Below are 12947 nucleotides of genomic sequence, written 5' to 3' on the forward strand. Positions count from 1 at the left end.
CTATTTCGTGAGCCATATCTCCATTTTTTCTTGTCATCTTTCCTTGAGCTTTTAACATGTTGTAGCTGAGATTCTGGGCTATCGGAAATGTGCCCTTCATTTTTTGATCAGATGCCGGGATCATGCCCGTATTTCACTTGCAAAATTGGAATTGTAATTTTCAAAATTGCTTACGTGTAATCTCTATGGGGAATATCGTGGCTCAATGGATAACGCATTTGACTTGCTTTCTCGAGGGCGGAGGTTCGATTCCTGGGGTAGAAAAGATGATTTTTTTTTTTCATTTTTTTTTTCTTTTTGCCACCTCTTACATGATCCTTTATGATAATTAAAAGGTATGAAAGTTAAAATTTAGCAAGATAAAACAGATTATAATTGTTTTTTTTCATATCACATGTATTTTGTGTGTAATCTCATGACATGACTTTTTCTCAAAACTAGATTCGACATTCCTCTATTTCGTGAGCCATATCTCCATTTCTTCTTGTCAGTTTTGCCGGAGCTTTTAATATGTTATAGCTGAGATTCTGGGCTTTCGGTAATGTGCCCTCCACTTTTTGATCAGATGCCGGGATCATGCCCGTTTTTCACTTGCAATATTGGAATTGTAATTCTCAAAATTGCTTACGTGTAAAGTCTATGGGAAACATTAATAATCACATTGAGCAATGGTCAAAATTTATTCTTAGGATGTCTAGAATCAAGATTATCAATCATATCTAAATTATTCATTTTATACATTAGCCGACTCTGAATGAAAAATCATGACAGACCACCTAATTCGTCCGCATGACGAATTAAATTCTAGTTAGGTGGTCTGTCTATGACAGATCACCTATTGTTTTCGTCAGAATTTTCTTTCTTTATTTCTTTATTTCTTTCTTTCTTTATTCTTGGCACCTATGTTTGTCGCCAACTTTTCTCGGAATTGGCTGAATCAATTTTGCTGATTTTTTCGTCATATATAGAATCTATCATAGAGACGGCAAACTAAGGTTTTCAAGGTCATATGGTCATGATGACGTCATCTACGCGCCATTTTGTAAAATTCTTCATTTGATCATATCTTCATTATCAATTATAAAAAATTAACAATATTTACATGACATTAACTTCATGTCAAGGGTCAACTGTCAATGTCATCAAAGGTCATGTAGAGGTCATGACGCGCGCGTACGCGCGCGTCAAAGGTAAAAAAATCGTCCAAATGACCTATAAAATTTTTTGGGTACGTTTCAGGTCATTTTAAGCATTTCACAAATTTGCGCGCGCGCACGTATGCGCGCGCGTTTCCGCGCGTTACACCTTAATGCAACGTAGAAAAACCGTTTCTTTTAATATCATTGCATTGCTAATAAAATTCTGAGCAATTTGATACCTTGATCAACCTTCTACAACCATTAATATAGAAATTAACACCCATTAAAGTTTGCAGCACGTGTGCGCGCGAGCTCTCACTATAGGCCATATATGGGCAAAATCATGCCTATTGAAAATTTACTGTAGCTCTGTAAATAGTACGTTGACCCCCATTTTTTTTCATATATCGATAGAGTATGAGTTGTGGATTTGATTTCATGTCATCAATATCCCTAAATTATATCATGACGTCATCAAAATTGCGCCTAAACTAAAAATTTCATTTTTTCAAAAATGACGTCATCAAATTTATGCAAATTTGGCTGTAACTTCTCGAATATAGATCGTTTTTCGCCCAGATTTCGATATGTCGTAGTTTAGAATGTACTCTTTCTCCTCAGTTAACATGAATATTCGTTTTGAGAAACGCATCATTGCGTAAAACAGCGATGAAAAGAGGCATGTCATTTTTCCTCATTTTGCGTGTAATCTCTATGGGACATGACTTTTTCTCAAAACTAGATTCGACATTCCTCTATTTCGTGAGCCATATCTCCACTTTTTCTTTTCAGTTTTCCCTGAGCTTTTAATATGTTGTAGCTGAGATTCTAAGCTTTCGCAAGTGTGCCCTTCATTTTTTGATCAGATGCCGGTATCATGCCCGTTTTTCACTTGCAAAATTGGAATTGTAATTCTCAAAATTGCTTACGTGTAATCTGTATGGGGAATATCGTGGCTCAATGGATAACGCATTTGACTTGCTTTCCCAGGGGCGCAGGTTCGAGTCCTGGGGGTGAACAAGTTGATTTTTTTTTCATTTTTTTTTTTACTTTTTGCCACCTCTTACATGATCCTTTATGATAATTAAAAGGTATGAAAGTTAAAATTTAGTAAGATAAAACAGATAATCATTACTTTTTTCATATCACATGTATTGTCATACTTCAAAGAGACCCTTTTCACAGTGCTTTATCATCTCCCGTCTTTCACAAGTATTCCATCCATAATGAGCATTCCGTTGTCATCATGAAGATCATATTGACATGCATGAACATGGTAATAGTGATCATGATTGCGAGTATAAAGACAGACCACCTAATTCGTCCGCATGACGAATTAAATTCTAGTTTCTTTATTTCTTTCTTTATTCTTGGCACCTATGTTTGTCGCCAACTTTTCTCGAAATTGGCTGAATCAATTTTGCTGATTTTTTTGTCATATATAGAATCTATCATAGAGACCTCAAAATAAGCTTTTCAAGGTCATATGGTCATGATGACGTCATCTACGCGCCATTTTGTAAAATTCTTCATTTGATCATATCTTCATTATCAATTATCAAAACTTAACAATATTTACATGACATTAACTTCATGTCAAGGGTCAACTGTCAATGTCATCAAAGGTCATGTAAAGGTCATGACGCGCGCGTACGCGCGCGTCAAAGGTAAAAAAATCGTCCAAATGACCTATAAATTTTTTTGGGTACGTTTCAGGTCATTTTAAGCATTTCAAAAATTTGCGCGCGCGCACATATGCGCGCGCGTTTCCGCGCGTTACACCTTAACGCAACGCAGAAAAACCGTTTCTTTTAATATGTTTGCATTGAAAATAAAATTCTGAGCAATTTGATACCTTGATCAACCTTCTACAACCATTAATAACGAAATTAACACCCGTTAAACTTTGCAGCACGTGTGCGCGCGAGCTCTCACTATAGGCCATATATGGGCAAAAACATGCCTATTGTAAATTCACTGTAGCTCTTTAAAAAGTCCGTTGACCCCCAATTTTTTTTTGATATATCGATAGAGTATTAGTTGTAGATTTGATTTCATGTCACCATTGTCCCTAAATTATATCGTGACGTCATCAAATAGGCGCCCAAACTAAAAATTTCATTTTTTTCAAAAATGACGTCATCAAATTTATGCAAATTTGGTTCTAACTTCTCGAATATATATCGTTTTTCGCCCAGATTTCAATATGTTGTAGTTTAGAATGTATTCTTTCTGCTTAGTAAACATGAATATTCGTTTTGAGAAACGCATCTTTGCGTAAAACAGCGATGAAAAGAGGCATGTCATTTTTCCTCATTTTGCGTGTAATCTCTATGGGACATGACTTTTTCCCAAAACTAGATTCGACATTCCTCTATTTCGTGAGCCATATCTCCATTTTTTCTTGTCAGCTTTCCTTGAGCTTTCAACATGTTGTAGCTGAGATTCTGGGCTATCGGAAGTGTGCCCTTCATTTTTTGATCAGATGCCGGGATCATGCCCGTATTTCACTTGCAAAATTGGAATTGTAATTTTCAAAATTGCTTACGTGTAATCTCTATGGGGAATATCGTGGCTCAATGGATAACGCATTTGACTTGCTTTCTCGAGGGCGGAGGTTCGATTCCTGGGGTAGAAAAGATTTTTTTTTTCTTTTTTTTTTCTTTTTGCCACCTCTTACATGATCCTTTATGATAATTAAAAGGTATGAAAGTTAAAATATAGCAAGATAAAACAGATTATAATTGTTTTTTTCATATCACATGTATTTTGTGTGTAATCTCTATGGGACATGACTTTTTCTCAAAACTAGATTCGACATTCCTCTATTTCGTGAGCCATATCTCCATTTCTTCTTGTCAGTTTTGCCGGAGCTTTTAATATGTTATAGCTGAGATTCTGGGCTTTCGGTAATGTGCCCTCCACTTTTTGATCAGATGCCGGGATCATGCCCGTTTTCCACTTGCAATATTGGAATTGTAATTCTCAAAATTGCTTACGTGTAAAGTCTATGGGAAACATTAATAATCACATTGAGCAATGGTCAAAATTTATTCTTAGGATGTCTAGAATCAAGATTATCAATCATATCTAAATTATTCATTTTATACATCAGCCGACTCTGAATGAAAAATCATGACAGACCACCTAATTCGTCCGCATGACGAATTAAATTCTAGTTTTTATTTATTTATTTATTTATTTTTACGGATTTTCTTGTCGCCAAGTTATCTCAAAATGGACTTGCTCATTTTCATTGAATTTCATGTCATCTATAGGATCTGTCATGGACATGTCAAAATAAGCTTTTCAAGGTCATCAGGTCATGATGACGTCATCTAGGCGCCATTTTGTAAAATCACATTATCCATCATATCTCCATTATCAATTATCAAAAATCAATCAAATTAACATCACATCAACTTCAGGTCAAAGGTCATTAGGTCATGTCATCAAAAAACACCTGGAGGTCACGACGCGCGCGTACGCGCGCGTCAAAATTTCAAAATGCTCAAAATCACTTTTTGACCGAACGAGAGTACGTTTCAGGTCATTTTAAGCATTTCGAAAATTTTGCACGCGCGCACGCATGCGCGCGCGTTTCCGCGCGTAACGCCTTAACGCAACGCAGAAACACGTTTTTTTTTACATCATTTCATTGATAATAAAATTCTGAACAATTTGATACCTTGATCAACCTTCTACGACCATTAATACCGAAATTAACACCCGTTAAACTTTGCAGCACGTGTGCGCGCGAGCTCTCACTATAGGCCATATATGGGCAAAAACATGCCTATTGAAAATTCACTGTAGCTCTTTAAATAATCCGTTGACCCCCAATTTTTTTTTCATATATCGATAGAGTATGAGTTGTAGATTTGATTTCATGTCACCGTTGTCCCTAAATTATATCGTTACGTCATCAAAATGGCGCCTAAACTAAAAATTTCATTTTTTCAAAAATGACGTCATCAAATTTATGCAAATTTGGTTGTAACTTCTCGAATATAGATCGTTTTTCGCCCAGATTTCGATATGTTGTAGTTTAGAATGTACTCTTTCTCCTCAGTTAACATGAATATTCGTTTTGAGAAACGCATCATTGCGTAAAACAGCGATAAAAAGAGGCATGTCATTTTTCCTCATTTTGCGTGTAATCTCTATGGGACATGACTTTTTCTCAAAACCAGATTCGACATTCCTCTATTTCGTGAGCCATATCTCCATTTTTTCTTGTCAGTTTTCTTGAAGCTTTTAGTATGTTGTAGCTGAGATTCTAAGCTTTCGCAAGTGTGCCCTTTATTTTTTGATCAGATGCCGGGATCATGCCCGTATTTCACTTGCAAAATTGGACTTGTAATTCTCAAAATTGCTTACGTGTATTCTCTATGGGGAATATCGTGGCTTTGACTGCTTTCTAAAGGGCGCGGGTTCGAGTCCTGGGGTGAACAAGATGAATTTTTTTTTTCACTTTTTTTTTCTTTTTGCCACTTCTTACATGATCCTTTATGATAATTTAAAGGTATAAAAGTTTAAATTTAGCAAGATAAAACAGATTATAATTACTTTTTTTCATATCACATGTATTTTGCGTGTAATCTCTATGGGACATGACCTTTTCTCAAAACTAGATTCGACATTCCTCTATTTCGTGAGCCATATCTCCATTTTTTCTTTTCAGTTTTCTTTAAGCTTTTAGTATGTTGTAGCTGAGATTCTAACCTTTCGCAAGTGTGACCACCATTTTTTGATCAGATGCCAGGATCATGCCTGTATTTCGCTTGCAAAATTGGACTTGTAATTCTCAAAATTGCTTACGTGTATTCTCTATGGGGAATATCGTGGCTTTGACTGCTTTCTAAAGGGCGCGGGTTCGAGTCCTGGGGTGAACAAGATGAATTTTTTTTTCACTTTTTTTCTTTTTGCCGCTTCTTACATGATCCTTTATGATAATTTAAAGGTATAAAAGTTTAAATTTAGCAAGATAAAACAGATTATAATTACTTTTTTCATATCACATGTATTTTGCGTGTAATCTCTATGGGACATGACCTTTTCTCAAAACTAGATTCGACATTCCTCTATTTCGTGAGCCCTATCTCCATTGTTTCTTGTCAGTTTTCCCTGAGCTTTTAGTATGTTGTAGCTGAGATTCTAAGCTTTCGGAAGTTTGCATTTTATTTTTTGATCAGATGCCGGGATCATGCCAGTATTTCGCTTGCAAAATTTGAATTGTAATTCTCAAACTTGCTTACGTGTAATCTCTATGGGGAATATGCTAGCTCAATGGATAACGCATTTGACGTGTTCGTCCGTATTGCTGACGTGTAGGTCCGTGTTGCTGACGTGGTGGTCCGTGTAGCTGATGTGTAGGTCCGTGTTGCTGACGTATTGGTCCGTGTTGACGACGTGCTCTGCCGGCATGATCCGTGTAGATCCGTGTGAAGCTGCCGTGTTGATGCCGTGTTCACAGTCATCTGGGGCAAAACTATCCCGGACCTCCCCGGATCATGCCAGCATTGCCGCGTTGATCCGTGAGGTATAATCATCTATCTTGTATCTATCTGTTTGAAGATGTATGTCTGACGATTGTCATCACCACATCAGTAATCACATTTAGTAATGGTCAAAACTTATTCTTAGGATGTCTACGATCAAGATTATCAATGATATCTAAATGATTTATTTCATACATCAGCCGACACTGAATGACAAATCATGACAGACCACCTAATTCGTCCGCATGACGAATTAAATTCTAGTTTATTTTTACGGATTTTTCTTGTCGCCAAGTTATCTCAAAATAGACTTGATCAATTTCAGTGAATTTCATGTCATCTATAGGATCTGTCATGGACACGTCAAAATAAGCTTTTCAAGGTCATCACGTCATGATGACGTCATCTAGGCGCCATTTTGTAAAATCACATTATCAATCACATCTCCATTATCAATTATCAAAAATCAATCAAATTTACATCACATCAATTTCAGGTCAAGGGTCATCAGGTCATGTCATCAAAGGTCACCTGGAGGTCATGACGCGCGCGTACGCGCGCGTCAAAATTTAAAAATGCTCAAAATCACTTTTTGACCAAACGACAGTACGTTTTAGGTCATTCTAAGCATTTCAAAAATTTGCGCGCGCGCACGCATGCGTGCGCGTTTCCGCGCGTAACACCTTAACGCAACTCAGAAACACCGTTTTTTTTTACATCATTGCATTGATAATAAAATTCTGAACAATTTGATACCTTGATCAACCTTCTACGACCATTAATAACGAAATTAACACCCGTTAAATTTTGCAGCACGTGTGCGCGCGAGCTCTCACTATAGGCCATATATGGGCAAAAACATGCCTATTGCAAATTCACTGTAGCTCTTTAAATAGTCCATTGACCCCCAATTTTTTTTTCATATATCGATAGAGTATGAGTTGTAGATTCGATTTCATGTCACCATTGTCCCTAAATTATATCGTGACGTCATCAAAATAGAGCCTAAACTAAAAATTTCATTTTTTCAAAAATGACGTCATCAAATTTATGCAAATTTGGTTGTAACTTCTCGAATATAGATCGTTTTTCGCCCAGATTTCGATATGTTGTGGTTTAGAATGTACTCTTTTTCCTCAGTGAACATTAATATTCGTTTTGAGAAACGCATTATTGCGTAAAACAGCGATGAAAAGAGGCATGTCATTTTTCCTCATTTTGCGTGTAATCTCTATGGGACATGACTTTTTCCCAAAACTAGATTCGACATTCCTCTATTTCGTGAGCCATATCTCCATTTTTTCTTGTCAGTTTTCTTTAAGCTTTTAGTATGTTGTAGCTGAGATTCTAAGCTTTCGCAAGTGTGCCCTTCATTTTTTGATCAGATGCCGAGATCATGCCCGTATTTCACTTGCAAAATTGGACTTGTAATTCTAAAAAATTGCTTACGTGTATTCTCTATGGGGAATATCGTGGCTTTGACTGCTTTCTAAAGGGCGCGGGTTCGAGTCCTGGGGTGAACAAGATGAATTTTTTTTTTCACTTTTTTTTCTTTTTGCCACTTCTTACATGATCCTTTATGATAATTAAAAGGTATAAAAGTTTAAATTTAGCAAGATAAAACAGATTATAATTGCTTTTTTCATATCACATGTATTTTGCGTGTAATCTCTATGGGACATGACTTTTTCTCAAAACTAGATTCGACATTCCTCTATTTCGTGAGCCATATCTCTATTGTTTCTTGTCAGTTTTCCCTGAGCTTTTAGTATGTTGTAGCCGAGATTCTCAGCTTTCGAAAATAAGCCCTCCATTTTTTGATCAGATGCCGGGATCATGCCCCTATTTCGCTTGCAAAATTGGAATTGTAATTCTCAAAATTGCTTACTTGTATTCTCTATGGGGAATATCGTGGCTTTGACTGCTTTCTAAAGGGCGCGGGTTCGAGTCCTGGGGTGAACAAGATGAATTTTTTTTTTCACTTTTTTTTCTTTTTGCCGCTTCTTACATGATCCTTTATGATAATTTAAAGATATAAAAGTTTAAATTTAGCAAGATAAAAGAGATTATAATTACTTTTTTCATATCACATGTATTTTGCGTGTAATCTCTATGGGACATGACCTTTTCTCAAAACTAGATTCGACATTCCTCTATTTCGTGAGCTATATCTCCATTGTTTCTTGTCAGTTTTCCCTGAGCTTTTAGTATGTTGTAGCCGAGATTCTAAGCTTTCGAAAATGTGCTCTTCATTTTTGATCAGATGCCGGGATCATGCTCGTATTTCGCTTGCAAAATTGGAATTCTCAAAATTGCTTACGTGTATTCTCTATGGGGAATATCGTGGCTCAATGGATAACGCATTTGAATCGCTTTCACAGGGGCGCAGGTTCGAGTCCTGTGGTAAACAAGATTTTTTTTTCATTCTTTTTCTTTTTACCACCTCGTCCATGATCCTTCGTGATAATTTAATGGTATAAAATTTAAAATTTCGCAAGATAAAACAGATTATAATTACTTTGTTTCATATCACATGTATTGTCATACATGAAAGAGACCCTTTTAACAGTGCTTTATCATCTCCCGTCTTTCACAAGTATTCCATCCATAATGAATATTCCGTCGTCATCATGAAGATCATATTGATCTGCATGAATATATGTCTGTCTATCTACCTACTCTGTATATGTATCTGTCTATCTCTCTGTCTAATATAACATATTTATCTGTTTAGATATGTATATCTATCTATCGTTCTATATATCCATCAATCTATCTGCCTGTCTCTATCTATCTTTCCATATGTATGTCTGTCTGGCTATCTATCTATATCAATCTATTTGTCTCTATCTATCTATCTATTTATCTATCTATATGTCTGTCTGTCTATCTATGTTTTATTAATATAACCACCTATCATTTATCTCTCAATCGATCACTTGATCCATCCATCGCTCCATCCACCACTCCATCCATCTATATATATAATCATCTATCATGTATGTATCTGATTGAAGCTGTATGTTTGACGATTGTCATCATCACATCAATAATCACATTTAGCAATGGTCAAAACTTATTCTTAGGATGTCTACGATCAAGATTATCAATGATATCTATATGATTTATTTCATACATCAGCCGACACGGAATGACAAATCATGACAGACCACCTAATTCGTCCGCATGACGAATTAAATTCTAGTCATATTGTAAAATCAAATTGCTAATATTTTTGTCTTAGTATTGAATGAAAGTGAAAATCATAGAACTTTTAGGGTCATGGCTAATTTAGACCTCTTGTAATTATTAAATATGCAGATATCGGATCGTGTGAACTTGGTTGGGATCTGTACAACCAATGGTGTTACTACTCCCCCAGTGAAACAAAGACATTCCTAGATGCCGAAGCAGAGTGTGCAGCTTTATTTCCACAATCACATCTAGCTAGTATTCATTCCATTGGAGAACAGTCCTTTATTACAGGTTTGGTTATAAGCTTAAAAGATATATCGAGAAAATATTTTTGTCACATATCCCGAAGACCTAAATAGATGATGGGAAACTTTGCACCAGACTAAAGATATGTTAAGTGATTACGTCTCAAAACAAGCGAGGGTAGACAAGATGGAAGATAAATCATCAGTGCTATAATCTTTTAAAATCTGAGTAATATAAAGTCTAGACAAATGACATGAGGCTGTGAAATACCAGTATCGGGAAGATGGATTTATTTTGTTATATTTGTTTCAGAACGACTTTACTACATCGGCGACTGGACATGGGTTGGCTTAACAGATATAGAAGACGAAAATAACTGGAAATGGACTGATGGAACTAACGTAAATATACATTTATCAATTTACATTAATCCTTTATCTGTATTTCTATTTTGTTATTGGAATGTCATTGAAACTGACATAGATTTACCTTTGCCAGCTGGAACCATTTATTTCCTGTACAGAATCCTATGGAAATCAAAATATATATGCAGTAGCTAGGACGGTATTGCAGAAAGCAATATTTCTCAAATAGTTATTCTCAAAATGAAAGGCTATATGAGTTTTGACATTATATTTGAGGACACCATACCAATGATATGGGCAATAACCTCCTCCACTCAACCTTATCAGTATCCATTTTTTAGAGCAATTATTATCTTCGTCCAATCATTATGTTTCTTTGTTATATAGTTTTATTACAATAACTGGACTCCTGGTGAACCTTCCAATAGTTATGGCAACGAAGACTGTGTCCACATGGAAGACTACTTTTACAAACTGGGAAAGTGGAATGATGTCAAATGCAACAATCTTTACAGATTTATTTGCAAAATGCCAAAATGTAAGTGTGAAAAATAGTTAATCTGCCTCGTCATTTTTCATCAGTAATTACTGATACGAAGTACGCAGATCTCATCAGGAATATTTTATGACGAAATACAAGACAATAAAAAAAAAATTCTTGGACCGGTAGCCAATTAGGACGAGAAGAGATTTCGTTAATTTTGTCCCGGTGTGCAAATAACACTTTGCAAACTTTTTTGTGCGACCTGGAAATTGGGAGACATTGAAAACTGTCAATGAAGAATACGATTGGGAATAATGATTGAAAACATTATTACTATGATAGTAGATGATTATGATAATAACAATGCTATTGAATAGCAAATATAAAATAAATCTTGATAGCATTCAAGAATGAATATAGATATCCGTTTCACGAAACGGATAGAACTATAAATTACGGATCATAAACTGTTCATGAAAGTTCCTACCGATGCACCTGATTACAGGAGAACGTAATTGACCACCCCCCAAAAAAGGCAGCACATAATCACACCTCTAACATCGTTTTGTTTTCCTAATTGTGTGTAAAAGATATATATACTGCCTGATATAACGAGAGTTATGTGGGTATATTTTAATTGCAGATGGCCTAGCAATCACTGAAGCACCAACTGTAACAAGTAAGTGGAGAACAAGTGTTGAATGTTATATTTCCTCGATATATATTCAGTTGAATTAACTTCAAACAGAATCAAGTGCCATGAATTTTATCTTGACGCTATGATCAAATGTAAAACAGTAATCAGTAGATGACACTGGAAATTCTGGAAATTATTATGTTGAAGAATGTAAAAAACACAGCATCTTCCTTCATTGTCCTTTCTGTTTATATTTAAAGCACCGTTTATTTGTTCTCTTGGTCGTCATTCAAAACAAATTACATATTTTTAAATCTTTAAAATCTTAATTTAAAAATTGTTTTCAATTCATCGAATCACTATGCTCTTCGTTTGTAGTGTCATATTTCATATTCATTATTATGCATATATATATTGTAAATATCTTTTGTACAATCTTATCCATTTTTCTTACATTATTTCTTTTTGAGGTATATTTTATTCACATTTTTGTGTTTAGAGTTTTTGTATATGCTCGATGTATTTCAAAGGACCTTACTAAATCAATAAATGAAATAAAATGCAATATTAGAGAAGCACCATGAATTATAGACTAGGTAATAGTGGGATTAACATGCTCAGCAGCAGAGGCTTCTGTAGAAGACATAGTAACGGTAGGTCCTGATAATGTGTGTGTGTGTGTGTGTGCGTGTGTGTGGAGGGGTGGTAGGGTGGGTGGGCATGTGTGTGTAAAGGTGGGTGTGTGCGTTGGTATGTGAACGAGCAGGTGTTGGTCCTGAAAAGGACGACCCAATTGGGTTGTCTTTTTCAGGACCCAAGAAAGATTCATGGGGTACCGTGAAACCTACTAAACTATAAAAAAAAGTTGCTATGACAGCAGTTCTTGCTGGAATGTCAGCTACCATGTCCACAGTGATTTATTTTTTGCTTTTTGATTGGCCCTTTTAATAAATGTTGAAATTTTAGCAGAGTTACTATCAAAACAGTTTTTTTACGAAATGGGGACCAGGACTTTTTGAAAGTGTAAACTTTTTACTGATACGCACGTTATCATATTTGTAAAAAAGAAAATACATTCGTATATGTTGACTTTTTGATGTTGATGAAGTCGTGATATCAGCAATGATAATTTATGTGCATGTATGCGGTCGTGGGCGGGGATGTGCCTGTCTGGTACTGTCTAATAGTGTGTGTGTGTGTGGGTGGGTGTGAATGGCCTTGATCTTTAATATTGTATTTTGTATGTATTTCTATCTGCATTGCCATTTTATCATACATCAAATATTCAAATTATCACGTTATTAGAACAAACAATCATGTACATGTGTATGATTAGAAAATAAACTGAATATATATATATATATTTTGTGGGGGGTGTAT

The 12947-nt window shown here is 35.5% G+C and overlaps 1 protein-coding gene across 1 annotated transcript in view; it reads left to right on the top strand.

Annotated features, from left to right (window-relative positions):
* Positions 1-9945: 9945 nt before the first annotated feature.
* Positions 9946-12947, top strand: part of LOC121410332 (macrophage mannose receptor 1-like) — a 70556-nt gene continuing 67554 nt past the window's right edge. The window contains exons 1-4 of the mRNA XM_041602348.1: positions 9946-10126; positions 10394-10482; positions 10834-10984; positions 11574-11609. Coding sequence (XP_041458282.1) covers positions 10900-10984; positions 11574-11609 — 121 coding nt within the window. The 5' untranslated portion in view covers positions 9946-10126; positions 10394-10482; positions 10834-10899. The remainder of the gene's footprint in view (positions 10127-10393; positions 10483-10833; positions 10985-11573; positions 11610-12947) is intronic.

The sequence above is a fragment of the Lytechinus variegatus genome, chromosome 3 (genome assembly GCF_018143015.1).
Source record: "Lytechinus variegatus isolate NC3 chromosome 3, Lvar_3.0, whole genome shotgun sequence".
Taxonomy (NCBI): Eukaryota; Metazoa; Echinodermata; class Echinoidea; order Temnopleuroida; family Toxopneustidae; genus Lytechinus; species Lytechinus variegatus.